The sequence below is a fragment of the Streptopelia decaocto genome (assembly GCF_964273445.1).
Source record: "Streptopelia decaocto genome assembly, chromosome: 11".
NCBI lineage: Eukaryota > Metazoa > Chordata > Aves > Columbiformes > Columbidae > Streptopelia > Streptopelia decaocto.
This window is the reverse complement of record NC_138666.1, coordinates 8,258,088-8,278,809: the sequence shown is the minus strand read 5'-3', so window position 1 is coordinate 8,278,809 and position 20,722 is coordinate 8,258,088. Positions and strand designations below refer to the sequence as shown.

General features: G+C 36.7%; 1 protein-coding gene across 2 annotated transcripts in view; it reads left to right on the top strand.

Moving 5' to 3' along the window:
- The window catches only part of USP10 (ubiquitin specific peptidase 10), a 46,518-nt gene that overhangs the window by 12,427 nt on the left and 13,369 nt on the right, over positions 1-20,722 (top strand). The window contains exons 2-5 of one of the 2 annotated variants that reach the window (XM_082063155.1): positions 7,287-7,355; positions 9,949-9,994; positions 14,803-15,828; positions 19,820-19,911. In XM_082063155.1, coding sequence (XP_081919281.1) covers positions 7,287-7,355; positions 9,949-9,994; positions 14,803-15,828; positions 19,820-19,911 — 1,233 coding nt within the window. Of the gene's footprint in view, positions 1-7,286; positions 7,356-9,948; positions 10,010-14,802; positions 15,829-19,819; positions 19,912-20,722 lie in introns of both variants that reach the window. The other variant, XM_082063154.1, reaches the window with a different exon arrangement.

The window sequence follows — 20,722 nt, the reverse complement described above, 5'->3', positions numbered from 1 at the left end:
GGGTTTAGCTGACCTACATTTACCTATCTCTGATCTTTCTCCAAGCACTATGTAGGTTTGTTAATGTTCTAGTTTTAAGCTGCAGGCCAGAGATAAAGGACTCTAAACTATACTGAGAGTTTGCTCATGATTCCTTGCCCTTTCAACTGTTAAAAGCTTTAATATGCAACTGCTCTGCCTTAAAGTACAGCTTCATTTCCATGCATTTTTATTTATTTTTCTGTAAAGAGGATATATCAACACAGGATTTTTTTCAGAAACTGGTTTGCTTAAAATACTACCACTTAGGCTGTGGTACGGCTGTAATTAGATGACCAGTGGTCTTCATAGCCCCTGGTTGTGGGTTGTTGTTTGCAAATTCAGAATGTAAAACCAAACCAACAAACCTGTTTTTCAGTCTCACAATTTTGTATGTGTTTTTATAAGCATTTTAGCAATAAGTCTCCTGGGATTTGGAAGTTCAGAAAGCCTTATTGTAGCAAGTAAAGTAATCATCTATGTACTAACTCGATGGATTTCAGCTCAAAAGGAAGGAGAACCTCGGGGAAAGTTGTCTTTCCCTACACTTTCCAGAAAAAAAAATATATATAAACCTTGACAAAATAGGAGAGAAGGATGAGGGAGAAGTACCATATTTGCTGCTGGGATGACTAATGTAATAGCATTTTCTCTGCTAATAAAAACCAAGTGCAGTCATATGCATGTGCCCTTTATTCCTTGCCAGAAAACAGGCTTTTGAATGGTTCATTTTCTTCCACTACTCCAGCCTGTTCTGATAGCTTTAAGAATAAGTTTGTTTCATAGAAGTAGCTCAGTGAGAAAGATTGTGTAGCTTATGGTATACATAAACATAAACATCATTTCAATTTATGTGTGAACTAGTTTTGACTTGTTAGGCCTTCTGCTTAGATACAGAATTACTCCTTGCCATCATTAAGTAAAAGCTGTATTTTTAACTCGTTTGTGGAAAAGCTGTTGAAGTGGGAGCTGTTGAAGTGGGAGTATTCGCAGCTTAAACTAATTTGACTGGAAGATCTGAAGCTGTTGGTTATTAGATGAAAGCCACGTTAATGCTTGTTGAAAGCAGAAGTTGACACTTCATTTTCCTGGCTTTTCTTGTAGCACAGGTGATGCCAAGATGATGATGCATTTTTCTAGGACAAGCAGCTGTGTAACGTGTGCTCCTCCTCCTTGTAATCCTCTGAAAGGGTGTTTGTGTTGTCAGGCTGGAATGCCAGTGGAGATCTCGTTACAGGCAGAAGGGTAATATTAGCATTCATTTTTTAAGTGGTTAAAGAGAGCACAGCAAAAAACAGTCGACACAGGAAGAGCTTGCAGGTCAGGCATTTTAATCCTATGGGGGTCTTCAGAGAGCCTTCCTTCCCCTTCCTTCTGTGATTAGTTCTGTTGCTGCTGCTTTTATCTGTGTAGTTAAGATACCATTTGGTCATTTATAGATACCAGACTTATAGTAGGAACATAAAAGTATTCTTATTTCTGTGTGGTAGAAAATAAATTTTCTTGTGTAGATGTATTTGGTTAACTGGTTTTATGTAATTTCTTTTATAATCTAGATGCAGTTAGTATCTCGAAGATATAAATATGATGTAATTGATGAAATGTTTTGTTCGAAGTGGTGTAGAATCTGCTGGAGTGCAGATATATGTAATACTATTGTAATTAATTATATTACAGAAATTAACTTGCAACTGGAAACACCAGTGACTGATGATCAGGAGCGTTCGGGATGTTGTTCTAAGATTGGTATTTAACATGAGTATTTATTTTAAAGGTAACTCATGTTGGGAGGCAGGTACTTGACACAGGACAATTTGATTCTTTATAGCATGTCAGACTAAATGCTAAAATTGGTGACACCAGCACACGAGTCTTGGAAATGCAGGCTTTGAGTTCTTTCTGCTGTACCAGCTTCAATAATCTCATTCATTCAGTATTCTTGCTTGTATTATAGAAAAATATATTGCAAATGTGATATACTTTTAAAAAATTTCTCATCTGCAGAGTATTTGTATAATAGCCTAGTCTTACAGTTTTAAGTTCTTCGAGATGGTGGCGAAGGTGCAGCTCTTTTGAAATCCTCTTTTCAGTTGCATAGGAAGGAGTTGAGAACTACAGTTTGATCTGGTTCTTCCAAACATTTTCAGTATTTTTTTTTTCTACTCTCCAAAGCTGTATGAGAATGTTTAGAATTCAGGCCTCAGACTTTAATGGCAAAATCGTGATGGGTGGAAATAAGGCAAATAAATTAAAGCTGAAGTACTGGTAACATAAAAAAGGTTAATTATAAACTGGAGCACCCATGCCATCAGCAGCTTCATGTGAAAAGAGATACCATTTTAGAATTGCACAAAGTATATTTAACTTTGCTTTTTTTTTTTTTTTTTTTTTTTTATTTATGTGCTAGTTGCTGTTAGTGTCAGTATCTGAAAGGAGAGATTTTGTCTATGTGATGTACCATCCCACCTAATGCTGTCTCATTTTTAAGGTTTATTCAAGCACTGTTTACTTTTATTTTCATCCTCAGTCTCATAGATGTGAGCATCTGGAAGAGTGGCATTCACATCTGAAAACATCCAGAAGTTCAGCACTTCATTATCTTGAAAGTGGCATTTTAAAAAGGGGTAGAAACCAACCTTTGTGAATAATTTTCTTTGTAAAGTGATTGGTTGTTAAACCTCTGTATGGAAGACATTAGATGGAAAAAACCTCAATTTCTGATCATGCAGTGTAAGAGGAGTGCTTTGCTATGTTAGCATATGTTTACTCAGTTAAAATAATGTTAATTTTAATATGCTTAATAACATACCTCTCTGATAAATTGTCAAGTTGGGTTACAGTCTTGAATTGTAAAATGAAATAGATCCATCAGTATCTTTTGAGTTTATTATATTGTTTTTGCACCCCAAAGGAGAGATTTGGAAACACTGAGAAAGTGGAAAGGTAGTAGAGGTACGCGGTGGTGTTTGGTGGTTTGTTTTTTTTTCCCTAAGCCTCCCACATGCCTTCCCCTCAGAGAAGACCATTATTTTCCATCTGTTTTTCTTATCCAGTTGCAAGTGGAAGAGCGTTGAAATTTATATGATCCTGTTTTGACATTGCTCTTAATCTATGGCAGAAATGAAGCTCACCAGACCGAGGTATCTTGAGAGATCCTTGAATACACTTAATGCAAGGTTAATGATTGCTCGGCAGAGTTAAACAATCTGGGGAGTAGTGGGAGAAACGCAGAGTGAAATGTGTGCCTCTGAAAAAGCGAGGAGGTTTCCTGCCCCTTCCCAGGAACCAGAACAGAAAACTTCCATGGAGGTTGCAGAGATGGTTTGAGAAGGAAAGATCAGATTTGACTTGGAATTAAGCCTTTTAGGGATTATATATCTTTGAAAGTAAGTCTAGGAGTAACATTACAATGGAAATGTTCAAAACTTCCCCCCGGTGGTCTGTTAGGTATTTTTGTCCAAATCCAGTGTCGACGTAGGACTGGGCTCTCTCTTCTAAGCATCATTCCTCCTCTACTTTGCGGGTTACCACTTACACCATTGACTACTATTGAGCATGATTTCAACAAATGCTTGTTTGTCTGAGGATATAAATTAAAATAACTTTTTGAAATACGTAGTTAAATGCTAAACAGTATTTTTACTTGGAGAAAGCTCCATTTTTGTTTTTGTGGTTGCTTGGTTGTTTATTTGTTGCCTTGAAATTAATGTAGAGCTCTAGCTAAACTTCAGCTTTTCACTGGTAATATTTTAAAGTATTTTGGCTTCGTATCTTGCTGTACATACTTTATGTATTATTGATGGTAATAAGCACGGATTTTGCTAACTAGGCCAATCCAGCTGTCCATTCATATGCATTGTTGTAGCAATCGTGCTGATCCTTTGCTCAGGTAACGTACAGTTGTAGTTACTGTGAAGTAAGAGGCTGTTGATGCTCTGACACATCTTGACAATCAGCTTATCCTCAAGCATATCGCAACCTCTAGCCTGTGTTAGGGCCGACCGTATCTGTGTCTGAAACCCACTTTTTCCTCGGAGGTTCTGCGGTGAAGTCCCAGTCTGTTATTGGTGATTTGAACCTCAGAGTACTGTGATGTACACACAAATTTCAAACTGATGTGGTGTAGGGCAGATTAGAGTTTGACATTTAAAGAGATCAATTTGAAGTAGTTCTAATGGATATGTTTGTTTTTACACAAATGCTCACCTTAAAGTATTAAAATTGGAATTGAAATAGACAGAAACAGCTTTGGCAAAGCTTTAACACAAGGGAGAGTATCTCTGCTCTGTGTTTTAAATGTTATTTACAGAGTGGGGGATAAATGAATGCTCATTGTCAGTGGCTTGTGTAGGAGCTGTGTAAATAACGTAATTAAAGTTTTGCTTGGTTGTTTCAAGTATTAGATTTTGTCAGTTTGAAAAACTCCCTAACTTTAAAGCTTTTGAATTTATGTAGAATAATTTAAAGTGTACAAGCTGGGACCCCAAAATCTCATCTGATAACAAGGCCATTTTGTTCAGGGGTATAGTGCTTTTATGAAATCCTAGCACTCTCTTGCTCGAAAATACTACTTAGGCATTTCAGTTACAGAAAAACCTTTTAAATTTGAGTTAATGGTTCAGGGTAAGTACTGCAGTGATGTCTTTCTGAAGCTGTTTCACAACTGAAATCTGCTCTTACCCAGAGATAATTAGCACAGCACCAGGCACTTTCCAGTGGTTCTTTCCCCTCTCTGCATCCTTCTTTTGTAGAGATCATGATTCTTGTCCAAGTGATGTGATGTCTTGGTTCTTTTTCACTTCAGCATGTAGTTGTGCCTTAAAAAGGGTAGAAAGTGGTGTTGCGCTAGCAGAGGGTGCTGTGTGTGCAGCTGGCAGAAATATATTTCTCGAGAGACAAGGCAGAGGACAGGATGGTCGGTTAAGTTGGGGAGGTTTTTTATGTCATCAGTCATATAGCCTAAGACATTTACTTTGAAACAATATTTTTCTCAGTTTATTATGCAGGGAACTTTTAGCTGGTTTCTTTTGTATTTGCAGGTATAAAGCATTGTTAGCTAAAGCTTCAAAAAATCAAATAAAATTCTGGGTTTTTTCAGAACGAAATGGGGTAGGGTTTTTTGCACTATAGTCTGACCAGGATTAGTTTTTGGGTTAGAAGTTGTTTTAAATTATGAAGAAACCATTGCATAGACACAACACTTCCCTATGTGAATACATCATTATATAGTTAAACTCTTCCATTAAGATAGTGATCACTTTAACTTTTGTCTTGTGATCCCTAATTAAGAAGTAGCGCTTTCTTTTGCTTGGAAAGAGCTACCAGGCCTGTGATACCTCAGTTAAAAATGCACCTAAATGAAAAGACTTATTATATGGAGAAATTAGGGTTGGATTTATATAACTTTTAATAGTCTGTAGTTGAAATTTTTGTTGCATTACTGCATCAAACATATCTCCCAAAAGCATAATTTAGTTACGATTCAGCAAGTGTGTTTTTCTTAGGCATGTTTTTGGAATACGATAAATTCTAGCTGGTGTGTTACTGAATAAAAATGACTTGGTTACATTGAGAGCACAAGCCAAGTTTAAGTGCTGTGCCAAGAACTGTGAAGCTGTTCATGCCAGTAGCATTTAGTGATCCTGTTCTGTTGTACTGACTCAGTTGGTAGTTAACAGCTGTTTATATGGGTATATGAAGGTCATTTAAAGCATTAATTGCTTTACTGTGCTTCAGATGTTTCTATCACAGATGTTCCAGTTTGTTTTGACTGTATGAATTGTTTGTCAACCAAACCAGATTATATTAATATTTGTTTAAAAACCCTGAAGGGCATTAAAATTACTAAATTCTTTTCACACATGAAAGTGATATGTCTATAAATAACTTTTAGTGTAAGAAAATGACATTGTGTAGTTGCTGTGGAATTTAGTTTAAACAAGCTTTGAAATTTATGGAAGTAGATGGCTATGAGTCATGCAGACAGCAAGTGTGTGAGTTTTAATGGAATAAACCACTTAAAGTGAAGAAAAAAAAAAGTACTGTGTTGAATGAGCACATCTAGGGCTTGTTGTGACACTCTGTGCTTCACTAGAGACGATTTTTAAAAATTTAAGAACTTTTTTGACTGATTCAGCTCCCAGTCATGTTAGTTGCAGCCAAGCTGAGGATTTGCCATGAGCAAGATATGACACTGATGGAAAAGCTGGTTTCTGCCCTGGTTTTCTGATGGAAGGTGGAAGATGGCAAAGAATTGACTTAAATGACCATCAGAGTCCTGTACCAACCCAGCCTGCTTTTATCCATGGCCATAATACTCATGCCTAGTGAGTCTTAATGTGAATATCCTTCCACATGCCAAAAATTTGTTATTGCTGATATTTTCCAGTCCTTTTGTCTATTTTGTCAGTTTATTCAACTCCTTGTCCAGCCTCTTTCTGTCCCAGTATCTCTCTGCTGTCCTGGATGTTCAGATGCTGTTCAGCTGATTACAGCTGGTGGCGCAAGTTTGTAGAACTGCGCATTCCAGGTGCTATGAAATGCCAACATGTTGGGCCTTTTTTACTGAGAATGCTTCATTTTCTGTAAATTCCATATATATTCATTTCAGTATGAGGGTTTTTTGTAATCTGGTTAGGTACTTCTAGATTTCTGGTTTAGAATGTATAAAATATCTAAAAGGATGCAGGAAGATAATGTTGGAGAAAAGACATTTCATCCTAGGTTCAGTATGTAGAGTCTCAGGCACAAGAGTAACAACCTTCCAAAGAGCAGCTGTACCAAAATTGATGACTATTTAAATATTGTATATTTTTCTAAACCTCAGCAGTTTCAGTTCAGTGGGACTGCTTGTGCACCCAGGTAGTGGTATCATTACTCTTGCTTAACTTGTTAGTTTAGCAGAACTCCAGTACAGTAAGTGGGGTTTTTTTTGTGTTGTAGAGGGTATGTGTCTGTGTTGTTTTAGAAGGTAAACCAGTTTGTGTTTAGGGTTTACATGAACTGATGTAACTTTAGAAGCTTGTGCTGTGGATACTTTAATAGGAATTTGAAGGAAAATACATTGTATACAGTTTTAGAGCGTAAAGTACTTTGCAAAAAACTTGGGAAGGAATTAAAATGAAAGTTGGGATGCAAAGAGGGCAGTTTCTGGCTCCCAACACACAGATCTTTTTGAATGCTGGTATCTTAATAAATTTTACTATGAATTTATTAATTGTGTTGAATGTAAACCTTCTTTAACAAAGATTCTTCTCTTTTATTTTTAGTACATTTTTGGGGAGTTCAGCCCTGATGAATTTAATCAGTTCTTTGTGACTCCACGATGCTCTGTTGAGGTAAGATCTACTTGAAACTTCTATTAGAAATAACATTTTAAAGCTACATCTCTTGGTGCATATTTGAAATAGCACAATACTTTTTAAAAAAATTATTGCTAATTTACAAAATTAAGGTATTGGAGTCTTCTTTCCATGTATGTGAATTTTTAGAAATTAATTATTTCACCTTCTGCTTGTCATCTTCTAGAGCTGGGGTTGTTGAAAGTGAGTTACCCAGCCCTGTTATCTCAGCTTTGATTGCCCTTTTTTTTCACTTAAGGGGTATGATATTGTAGACTCTTGTTCTCTGTAGTTCTTGGCAGAGAGTGAAGAAGCCATTTTCCTTTGTAGGGAAGAGTATCATGCCATTGTCCTAATCTCCAGACTTGAAATGTAATTTTCCTCTCGGTCAGTTTCCATGTTTTTTCCTCCAAACCTTTCTATTTAAACATTTCAATCATGCTTCTGTCCTCCCTCAATGTAAAGTAAGTGAACACTTCAACTGTGGATGGGGAAATCCTTTTGTCACATTGTACAAATCTGATGACCATTGTTAATTTGACTTCCTGTAACTTAATTTTACAGGTATAATTAGTATAGCACGCCACTAAATACAAGTGCATGTGAAGGGAATGGGGTGGGCTGGTGGGTCGGGGAAACTTAGAAAGAAATAGGTAGCTTGTACTTGCCTTTAGGGAATAGCTTTATATATATTTCCTGTTAGGTGGGAAGTAATGCAGAATAGATCTTGAGGTAATGTGTGTTTCTTCTGATAATATTGCTGTTTTCCCACCATTAAATACTGCAGCAGCAGCATGACGTTGGCATCCTGGGTAGTGTCACCTTAAATGTCCTACATCAGCTATTCTAATGCTTGCATTGGGGAAAATGTCATATCTTGACTTCTATAAAGCTACTCTCATAAAGTATGTTGAGGAAACATGAACCTACAGCATTTGAACCAGTCTTACTTCATTTTATAGCAGTCTCAAGCGTACCACTTACTGGTTAGGTACCAAAATAAAAAACTGTGTTGAACGATGTTCTTTCAGTTTGTCCTTGATCTGGTTCAGTTCAATGTTTTAATTATGTGGATGATGAAATAAAAATTATCCTTATTAGTTTTACACTGTGCAGATATTTCAGAGAAGAGTGGTCTGAAAAAAAAATAATAGGGTGAAATTCAAGCAGCTGACTGAGATTGTAATTCTGCAGTGGTGTTTGACATACATTCTGTTGGGGGCAGTGCCAGTTGTGGGAGCCCCAGCACCTCTCAATAATGGTGTCCTTCTGAAGTCCCTTACCTATAGACTGTTAAAGCTAAAAGCTGTTTAGAATGTCTCTTGCATGGCATTTTTAATACATGTTCTATCAGACACCTCTTGACTAAGATGATTCTCATGACCCAGTTGTATGAAAAAGGTCAACTCAGAAAGCTGATATCTAGGGGACCAATAGTTGGACTACTTTTTAAAATTTTTTTTAATTTGTCTTTTCTTAAGCTCTTGGAATTAGAGAAAAACAAGAATTACCACTTTCATAATAAACTGTTTACTGTAAACTTTTAGAGTACGTTTCTAGCTCTGACTGTAAAATTATATTGAATCTGTGTTCGATATTAATGTGGAATAATAGGTTGTTAAGGCTTGGAGCCTCATTTATTATCTTTTTTGACCTGCAAACCTGATGTATTAAGATGTATTATGGTTTTTAAATAGATTTTACAGTATGTGCTCTTTTTATGCAATTTAATGTAATTTTAAGATTGTATTTCTTGCCACTTCCAATGCACTGTTGTCTACAATGCTTTAAGTAGATGATTTCTAAGTATCTTTAGCTTTAGAGAACTGAAGACTTCAATGGAGAAGTCTCTGATATTTGTTACAGCATTATAATTTCAGCTGCTGGGTGAGTTTGGGGACAGATGTGGGGGATTAGAAGTTGCCCACCTGTAGTTACTCAATACCAAGGGGTTCTATCAACCACTGAGTCCATAAAATGATGCCAGTGGTTTATATTAGACATGTTTACAGTCCACTGTATGCTGTGGTTACATTATGCTTAGGCTGATGATCAAAAAGTTTTGTTTTTTTTTCTTTAAATGTGATTAAGAATACACTTTAGCTGAAATGATTCAAGGGCAAAACTGTAGCTGCACTGGGTTGAGAGTCAAAGATTTAGGTGTGGCGATTTTCTCTGCAAAACTTGGTTTCATCCTTTCACAGGTAGTTTGGTCTGTCTTCAGTTTTTCTCATTTATGTTCCTCATTTTACAATTGTGGTTACAATTATGTTCCTCATTTTACAATTGTGGTGAGTTACCGTAGGTGAGGGAAGATCTGGTGCTGTGAGGTGAATTGCTTGAGAAGTTGATGAGCCTGTGGTGTGTCACCAAGATTATCTTTCTGTAATTGTGGTAATCTGCAAGGACACTTCAAGCTACAGTGTGGGATTTGATAAATATAGAAGCATGAGTTCAAGACATACTCTCAGAAAATCAAACCTTAATAATGATATTTTTAAAGGATTCATATGTCTCAAATGAAACAGATATCAGATGCTAATAATGTTGCTTTATCTTTAAATAAGTTTCATTTCTTTTTTTTGCACAGCTCCCTCCATACAATGACACAGTTTCATGTGGTATTAAGTCCACAGGTAAGCTGCACAATGGTAAGAAATCAACATCCAGTTTTTCAACTTAACGGTTTTGACACTTCCCTTGATTTAGTATGATCTCGCTTTAAATTTAATATTTAGAACTTGATCAGCAGCTATATATGCATATATTTGACAGGTTGGGGTTTTTTGGACTGAGATCCATGAGAGTATTTGAAAATACCTCATTGAACTTTAGCTAATTAGGGTGGACATTCTTATTCCCCTCAGTTGTGCTACCACACAGTCTTAATGTCTTGTAGGATGCAGCTGTAAAAATGGGAGGAGGTGGAAACTTGTTAGAGAACTTGTACCAAAGAAGTAACTAACTAGTGTGGCGTTCAGCTGGCCCTCCTCTAAGAACAGTAGCATATTTTCTGGCAGTTGCAATGTGCTCTTTTCAGTGTTCCCTTCAACATTCTTTTTTCTGCCTGGTTCACCTATTTTTCTGGAAAATACTGGGTATTTTTGTTTGTTTGATTGTTTTGGTGAAAGTATGACTCTTGATGTAAAAATGTATGAAAGAATTCCTGGTTTAAAGCTGGAACAGTCCCGTGCCTACTGTGTCTCAACCCATACACCCTACAACTTGACAAAGAAACCTGGTCTTCATACATAAAGTGACAGCTAAGTGGGAGTTGCCAAATGATCGCAACTCTATATAGTTTAAACCAAACTTTCCTCAATATTTGAAGTGACAGGTAAATTAGTGTTTATTTTTTTCCCAGAACCAGAGTAGAGCCAGAAAGCTGAGACTTACCCAGATGTATATGAGAATGATACAAGGGACATCCAGATCTCCTTCAAAATAATGCAAGTGTCTGACTGGACATTTCTCGAAAGTACTTACGAGGATCAGAATGCACATATTAATGTTTAAGAACACCTGAGCATTATGCTTAGCAACTTTGGCCTTGCATTTAAAGGTAAATAAGATAGCTAGTCATAAAGAAGGACAACAGGTCCCATTTGAAAGCAGATATGCAATATTTCTGAAAATTCAGAACCTTTATATAGTACAAGACCAATTTTAAGACCCTGAATAGTTTTAAATAGGAGTCCAAAGTGTTCATTAAAAGGACCAAATGGTATAAATTGTCTGTTGTTGATGACAGGGGTGCCCAGTCATGTATTGCTTTGTCTAACTATGGATTTAAGTTCTGTTCTTTAAGACTGAGGTTTTAATGTTCACAAGCCATACAGAAAGTTGGTTTGTACAAATGTTTTTCAGATCATTCCTAGACCCTGAGAGAGCCCTTCCCAGCCCTGAGATTAGGTAATGACAGCAAATTAGGTTTTGCCTGAAAAATGTCTTTAACAAGCTTGCACTGTACTGTGCATGCACATTATTACTGTGACGGCTGCATAAGAAGCTGTGGAAACTAAAATGGAATGCTATGCTTATGCAGAATATTTATACTTATAACCAAATGACACATTGCCCATGTTGTCACCCCGCATAGTCTAATTTTTTTCTCATACTTATCTTCAGTATTTAACTTTATTACAGAATTAGAGGATCCATTAATGCTCACTAGGAATAATCTAATCACAGCTGAAGCTCTAGTATGCAGAAATCTGTTCAGACTAATTAGTAGTGTGTATTCACAGCTTTTGTTATTGTACATAAACTTTGTCCTTGGAGCATCTGTTGATACTTGTTTCAATATGCGTGTCATGTTGTTCATGACAGATATATCTGTTTCAGTCTGTTCAGAAATAGCACTGTGAACTAGATTGAAACAAAGGTGGCCCCGGAAGCAAAGTGGAAAGTCAAAACAAACAGAAAAAATTACCTCTCATTTTTTTGAAGGAACTTCACGCAGCAAATGAGCTTCTGCCAGTCATGCCACAGACTAACCATACAGTAGCTACTGGTATTTATTATGCTAATCCTGCTGGCAGGTGTAAAATTGTAATTCCTCAGATGTAACTTCTTAATTTTTACATTAAATACTAGAATGTTCATGTTGCACCTTCAGCTAAATTACCATCGTGCTGTAACTGTAAGGGAACGTGTTTTGTTTTCTGCTCTCCGCTTGCCCTGAGTTGGCCCTTGTGATTGTGTAGTGCACAGTAAGCTGAGAAGTTCCCCAAACAGAAGAAAAAAAAATGTCAGTGTTAAGTACCACAAGTGCTGGAAGGTTGGTGGAGAGCAGAGGAAGCGGACGGGAGAGTAAAGTGAGAATTCTCACTGCTGGCTGTAGTAGACTTAAATCACCCACAAAAGGCAACCATGTGCTTTGTTTCGAAGAAATTATTATTTTTTTAACTGGGATTTTGGGAAAAAAACAGAATTCCCAGGTTATTTTAAATTGGTAGGGATTCGAAGTGTGCCCAGTAATTCATTTTTATCATGGTTGGAGGAATATTAGCTGTTACCAGTTGTTGCTTCTGCTTTTTCCTGTCATAACAAAGGGTAAAGAACTGGCTCTTGGTTCATGCTTGAACTAACAAGTTGCTTCATGAGCAGATGAACTAATGAGGAGCAGTTTTGTTGTGGATTTGTGTCCTGTATCCCTTGAAACCCCATGCCTTGGATTTGCAACCAGCTGAAGCTGTGGCTGGGTTCGATCTGCGTCCCCCTGACACATCAGCCAGTTTATAGCACTGGGAACCAGTTAGTGTTGCTACTCACCAGCTGGGTGATCCCTGAGATCTCCCAGCCCTTCTCTGTGAAGTTGGTATCCATCCAGCTCCTTTGCACCTCCCTGCCTTTGGGCTCCTTATTTTCTAAAAAAAAGAAGCTTAGGCCCCTTTGGTGATAGCTGGGCAGCGATTGCAGGAGTAGCTGGTGAATGGGGGATTGCCAGGGAGGGTGTTGTAAAACACTTTCTCATGGGTGTGGGGAAGAGGTGAGGAAAATTTGAAATTCAGGCTCTTATTAGCATGATTTAAAGAAATGTGTACGGAGGGATTTTTTTGTAAATTTTCCTTTAGTGTGGCAGCAAGATTGAAGTTGATAGCTGAGCTGTGTTTACTTCTCATTTATGTAGGTTAATAAATCAAAGCATTAAGAGAAGAGCAGTTAACAGCTGTATCTACTTGTTTTTAATGTGGTTTGGCATGAAGTTATATTCATTTATATTCAGTTATATTTTGTGAGAGCTACAGACGTGGAAAATAGGTAATATATTACTTAAGACTGATCTTTATTAGTTAATTCATGATATTTTGGTATTGCATGTGTAAGTCAGACCTCAGCACACATTGAATGTTTTGTTACTACTTTTCATTTGATAGTGGAAAAAAAAAAATGTAGATCGTGGTTGTCACTGTTGAGGTTGTTTTGTTTGTTTGGGTTTTGATGTTTGTTTAAGTTAAAATTTTCATCAGAGTTTTCTAGAAAGCATTTGGAGAGTTTCTAAACAGTTATGTTGGCAGTTATATATCAAAATATTCACCAGTAGACCCTGCCCTCCCATAGGATTATTTCCCGAGGTGTAGGAATAACTTTTTTTCCTTAGGAACTGTTGCTTGCTTTTTGTTGTGTTTAAAAAACAAACCAAAGCAATAGTCATTTCTAATGAGTGTCTGTGATAAACCTGAAAACATGCATCTATTGACATGTCATACATAGAGGTGTTTGGTACTCTAGTGTCTTTAAAAATTTGAAATGCGTCGATTTTTAGTTTGGTGTTGTGTCCTGCCTTTGAGGAAGCAGAAAATATTAAAATTCATCTCTTTGAAACAGTAACATACATATCATAGAAAGACCTGCAGAACTTTAGTACTGAAATGTGAGCTAACCTTTGACATTTGTGAGACTCAGTTTCATTAATTTTATCACTTTATTTGATAATTATGGAAATAGTTGTAAATGAAGTATTCAATCTTACTAGTTAGCCTGCATGCATTATAAAACTAATTAAGTTCCATGTAATTGCAGTACTTTGTCACCGAAAATATTTTGTGATACTGCAGCCTACCATGGGAATATTTCTTAGGATTTCTTTAAAGAGCGTGTCAAAGTTCCAAGAGAAATAAAGAAATAGAGAGTAACAACAGCAAAACAAAATCCAAAGCACAAACCCAATCCTATTCACAAATTTTTCAGTACTGCTAGTATGTATGAGTTGAACACTGACTTATGTTGTATTTATTGACATAAAATCATATAGTCTCGTATATATATATATAAAATATTCTCATACAGTAAGAAATTCAACTGTGATGAAATTAAATAAGTTGTTGATGAGCCCAGAGTTAAAAAAGCTGAAATTGCCATGTTTTTATAAAAGTAATGAAAATATTTCTCAGTTACTAATGATTATGATAATTCTTCACACATTAGGAAAAACAAATGAAACACACCTCTCAAAAACCAGACTGCACGTGTGGATATTATTTTTAAAAGTTAAACAGGTAAAGGCTTGGATTTTGTAGCTGTCAATGGAAAACACTATCTTTACAAGTGTGGAATTCAGTATTACACCATATTTTATATGCAATTATCCAGTAATTAACTTATTGCAGAATATTGCTAAAGTGAATGGCCTTTAATGATTTTTCTCAATAGGTGAATTTAATAGCTGTTATTTGCAGGAGCTGCACAGTGATTTTGAAAATTCCATACTCTAATTAAGAAAACCTGAATCATACACTGTCTTTAATAAAATGATATTTTGGAATGTGCTTCAGGTAGTAGATAGTGAGTAAGAATTATTTTAATTTGAAGGAATGTAGTTTGCTTTCTTGCGTTTGTAGTAGTTTGTTTTCTTGAGGAAAATACACGGATGTTTTTCTTGACTTTGTGGCTTTTAAAGTAGATGTCATTTACTAACTCAGGTTTGCTTTCTCTTGTCCAGGGGAAGAGTATCAGAGAATTGAATTTGGTGTTGATGAAGTTATTGAGACGCAACCAGCCGTACTAAATAACACCGACTACAGTATTTCAAGTACTCTGAATCCTCAGGCTCCAGAATTCATTCTCAGTTGTGCACCTGCTCAGAAACCCCCTGATGATACTCTCAGCGAAACCAACTACAACTCCATTGACTGCCAGTTCACTGACCCAACCCTCGCTTTGGACAGCGGTTCTAACGCTGAAAACGATGGCTTGGCTGGAGGCCTTGGGCAAAGGGAGCGTAAAAAGAAGAAAAAAAGACCGCCTGGATACTACAGTTATTTGGAAGATGTCAGCGATGGCATCGCTCCCCCAGAAGCTCTTGTAAATGGCCATGCAAATTCATCGGGACTAAACAGTATAAGCACGGAGGATACGGAACTGACGGGAGACATCCCCTCCCTGGCTACCCCAAGGACTTGCAACAGCCCGGACAATTCTGTGGACTTCGTTAACGAAGCTGTCTCTGATGATTCTGTTTCTAGCGCACTAGACAGTAGCAGGACTGCAGGGCAGCCTGAGGTATGCCGTGTTACTAATTCTGAACCGTTTTGCATCCCCGCAGAGACTGGCAGAGATAGCCCTTTAAGGACAGCTGTTGTACAGTCTTATGCTGGTACTGATACTACTGAAAATCTTGGCGTTACTAATGGACAAACACTTGAATCCTCTGGTGAGGACACAGCTGCCAATGGGGTAGAATTGCACACTGTGGAAAGCACTGACTCAGACCAAGCTAAGCCTGAGGAAGCTTCACCTACTACTGAGGCAACAGTCCCGGTTGCAGGATCAGTCCCTGTTAATCAGCCTGCGAAATCGTGGGCTAGTCTTTTTCACAATTCCAAGCCCTCTGCTTCCACATCTGTGGTCTATGTTGAGACTAAATATACCCCTCCTGCCACATCTACTCTGGTCCCTGAAAAACAGGTTGAAGTCAAAGAGGGACCTGTTCCAGTTTCAGAGGATCCTGTAGCCATAAAGATTGCAGGTATAGTTAATACACACGAGTGGATGTTTCACTGGAAGGGTATTAACTCTGCTTGTAAACAGGAGCGTGCAATATTGATAGATCCCTCTGTTAATGTTCTTAGTAAGACGACTGTTCAAGTACTGCTATGAAAGATGTAATTTAAATAAGGCAGTTTTGTATCCCCCTGACTAAACATTCCAATGAGACATTACCATGTCATTATCCCCAATGCGGTAAAATGATTGCTACTTGTCAAACAATATGTTTAAGTGATCTGTGATTTTTTTAAATAGGCTGGTTGCATTTGGCTGTGTGCTATTGTGATAAGGAGAATACGTTAGAGAAGTGTGTTCTGAAAATGGTGTGTTATATTATCCAGTATTTACAATCTTGTACTGCATTCCATTACAAGAAGAGTATTAATATATTTATGCCAAAGTAGCTGAAATTTGTGGATACTTAGAGTAGCTTAAGCATAACCTCTAAATGGGTCCTGCTTTAGAAATTTTAATTCAGGAAATAGTTTTTACGTTTGTCAATTTGCTCTTTGAGAGGTCTGTGTTTCAAATTTTGAGGAATTATCCTGGACCGTTACAAACAACATTATATTATGCAGCTAGCTATTGCCTGTTCAAGAATAACCATAAGAAACTGTCCAGAGGGTACATCAGGAAAAGCAGCGCGTGATATAAAGGCTTTGACTGTTAGTCCTGTCATATTGGTGGTTCTAATGAAAAATGCTAAAATGTGCCTGCCCAAGATCATTTTTGCAGATTCAGAAGACATGAAGAAAAATATCCGTTTGGTTGCATTTTATGTCACTGACTCATGAGTGTTGAAACAAAACTAATTATTTTGAATCTTTGAAATAGTCCATATGTGAAAAGGCTTGCTCAAAATCCTGCTATTTATGCTACGTGATAATTTACAAGTACAGTGGTGTTTCTTATGTGACACCTTCAAGCTAAAGTTTTCTACTCTAACCAGAAGCTGACCCAGAGATTTCTATTCAGAATACCCAGAAGTATATACCTGCCTCTCATCCCCTCCTTAGTAACAGTTTTGTTACTGAAAATTGTCTGTTGAGAGGAAAGCTGTCAGGATAATTCGTGTTTCCGTGTGTTTTTCACTTGTGTTACAAATGCACTTGACTGTTAAATAATGTGCGTGAGCAGGTGATTATGGTTTGTGCGAACGCATACATATGGAGTATGGTGTACTCCTAAGATCTTCAGCTATTGTTTCATTTGTTAATGAATTTTAATTTAAAACTGTTTTGTGACAACCATAGAGCTAGAACTGCTTGCTACAGATGAAAACCTTTTTCTTTGCTCTTGCCCAAGTTGTTTAACTTCATAGACTGAGACTGTTCCTGTACTAGTTTTTGCCACCAGGTGGGAGCAGAGCTTTTTATTTTGTATTTAATGTGTTAAAATAGCAATGTAACTTTATACAGTTTTCTTCTGTACCTTCACTATTAGGTAGCTGGTTTTGCAGAGGAATAATCTTGAGTAAACTAGGGAAATCAGTGTGTGAAAACTAGTAGCCTTGGTAACTTTATTAGAAGTTTCAGTGGGAGAATCTAAAGATTTTTTGAATCCTGTTTTTTTGCAGTGTTTTGATTGTGGATGATGGAAGTAACAGTGCATGTAAAACTTGTTTACAGCAGGCAGAATTTCAGATCAGTTGAGGAACACAAACATTTAAAATCCGATTAAGTCTGGAATGATTTTAAATTAGAAGGAAGGGAATCAAATAAATGCAAGCATGGAAGGATAGGGCAGAATAGAAATCAAATGCAAGCGTATGATATGAAGAAGAAATGGTTGGTAATAGTATTAGAGAATATAAGGATCTGGAGCTTCTGGGGAGTTGATAAGTGTCCTTAGTAAAGCTGAAGGAGACAAAGTTTTTTTTTCCATTGTTTAATGCCAATCTACATGGAAAATATGGGAGAGAACTATAGTTCTGTTGTTGCTGTTGAAGACGCAATGAAAACGTCGGTCTTTGGGCATTGCTTCTCAAGGAAGATGTGATAGTGCAGCAGAGAAAACAGAAGTGAGATCTGAAAACCCCAGTCTTTTGGCAAACGTGGCAAAATTGAATTTACTTAGTGGCAGATGAGATTGTTGGAGTGATGACAGTTTTAACTTCCAATACATAAAACATCTTCATGAAGATGATGATGATTAACTGCTCTCCCAAGACTGTAGTGAACAGGACAAGAATTACTTAGTTTAATTTGTAACAAAGGTGTTCCAGTGTTACATAGTATAAATTTCTAAACATGATAATAACATTCTCCGTATGTTTTCAAATCAAGCTCATTATTTTGCAATTCAGTATCTGCCAAAGGGAATATGATTTCTGGTTAGTGATGTGTCCTTTATATCACATTTTGAAGCTTTAAAGTAGTTTTCTCATTGTTCTAAGTGTATTTTTCTTCTGATACTCTGGTAAAAGTTCTTGAAGTTATTGTGTAAATGTTGGATGTGAGATGAAAATGTGGTATTGAATGTAATCACTGTACACAAAAATAATGCTTTGTGTTAAAAGGAAAAAAAAAACTCACCGTAATTGCTTCAAACATTGTTTACAAAGCAATTTTGTGACCACAAGAGGATGCTAAAGGTCCTAATAATAATTTTATTCAGTATGATGCAAAAATAGGGAAGAATACAGTTAACATAAAAGGTTATTGAAAGGCATTCCGATTAAATACTTTTTTCATTCTCTTCATCCTAAATTTCAGCAGTGCTTAGTTGTCTTACCAGAAAGATTGTGTGTGTGCACGACACATTTCAAACTTTGCTGCATTAACTATAGTCGGAAATACTAGAGCATTAATAATTGAATAACAAATATATTTTGACACTCGCAAAAGGATTTTCGTCTGTGCTTGGTGCTAATGCCTTCTTGTTTTACATCTTTTTGCTGTCTGCCCTTTCAGGTGTCAGGTTCTTTATGTAACAGAGGACTGATTTAAATACTTTGTAATTTTTGGTCGTATTTTTATTTGGCTGGAACTGGTGTTGTCAGCAGGAAATACGATCTTATAGGTGAAGAGATAGTCTGGAAGTAGAAGGACATGGATTTTGCCGGCAGTTCTGCCAACTCCTCTGCTCAGTTATAGTTTTGTGACTCTGCTTTTCTCCTTATGACATTATCTGTTTAGATAGATAGTCCTTCTAGTGAATATCTCAAACTCTAAGTTTATGCAGTGTAGCATATAAGTGCTCTAGAGGCCCTCACGTTTATTCTAGAAATAAATAAGTCAATTGGTAGACAATTGCAATATTTATTTGCATTTTTTATTCTGTCCTATATACCTCTTGTCCTTGTTTTGCAAATTTAAAATATACCAGATCCAATATTTTCCTTAAACAGTTTTTATTTAGGTACCTAAATAACAGGTCAGACTTCCTGGAAAAGCTCCCCCTCTTGCTCTCAGTTCCATAACTGAGACAGACTTATTTATGTTCAGTGGTTTCTCATTTTTAAACTTGGGCCATCACTGAAGTTTTTGAAAGCAGGAAAACAGCCATTTTATTATGTAAGCCTGTTATCTTGTAGATTTTGGAAGTCTTAAAGCAGGAAATAAAACATACCATTCAGAAGACCATGTTAACACTTGCCCGTCCTGTTTGCACTTACTTGGTAAAATTGGTGGCAGGGGATAACAGCTAATGGCAATTTATATAGGTATCTATATAAATAAAAGTATGTAATTTTACTAAAACAAAACAACAAATAGGACTTTCCATTTTTGAAATGACAATGGTTTTTGTACCAGCGTCCTCCTCACCCAAATTCCAGGAAGTCCTCAGTTGAAGAAATGTGTCTGATTTGAAATACGAGCACCGTTTAAATGGAGCAAAGCTATTTGCAGAAGTTTTTGGGTATCTTGCTAATTGATTTGACTTATTCTGTAATGCATCAACGTGTATTTGTTTTGATGGCTAGCGTGTGCGTTTTGTTGATGCTCAATTTACTGTTTCTTATTCTGCAGAAATACTGGAAAATGTAAGACTAATACATAAACCAGTGTCTTTGCAACCACGAGGGCTGATCAACAAAGGAAACTGGTGCTACATCAATGCTGTATCCTTCCCTTGGAAAAAAATTAATGCACTTAAGTTAAAATTTGTGTATTAAATCTGTCAAAAGCTTTTCTGGATTTTTCTGGTAAGTATTTTATGAAGGTGTTTGTTTTCCCATGTGCTGCTACTGAGATTAAAAAGTTTGAGGGTACCATCTAGAAATCCAGGGGTATTTTTGATCATCGAACTTTGTGTCTGTGGTTGGTTGCACAATCCTGTTTGCAATTTGTCTCTCTTACCTCTGTGAAAATATTTCACAACTGCAACTTTCTCATGACTGAACACCTTCTTGTAATTTCTAGTTCCATTTACTCGTTACTCTGTGCATCAGCTGAAGTGGTTATTTGTCTTTCATACTTCAAGTAACTGCTCTTTGTTTTGTCGGTTTGGTAAGTAGATGGATTGTTTGGTTTTCTGTTGAGTAGGCTGTCACTATCATATCATCTGTGTAAATCCAGTGCTTAAAATAATCCTTTTACAGCAGGGGGGAAGATTAGCTCACTCTTAAGGTATTAGAATTGTGTTTATCTGCAAGAATAACTTTTACCTTTGGTAACAGAAATCTTCCTTCTTCAGTGCTGCACTATGTTAGTTATTACTATTTTTTTATTAAGGTATATTTGTGTGTTAGCAATGGCTCATTGCAAGTGACAATTAGGATGCTTTAACTGCTAGTTCTGCTACTGGAAAATATTAAGACTAATTTCAAGACCGATCATTGCAGAACCTAATAACTTATTTCCAGACCACCAGTTCTCCTTTAAACACCAGCTTTTATCTTACATAGCCACTTCTGCACTCATCTGCTTGTC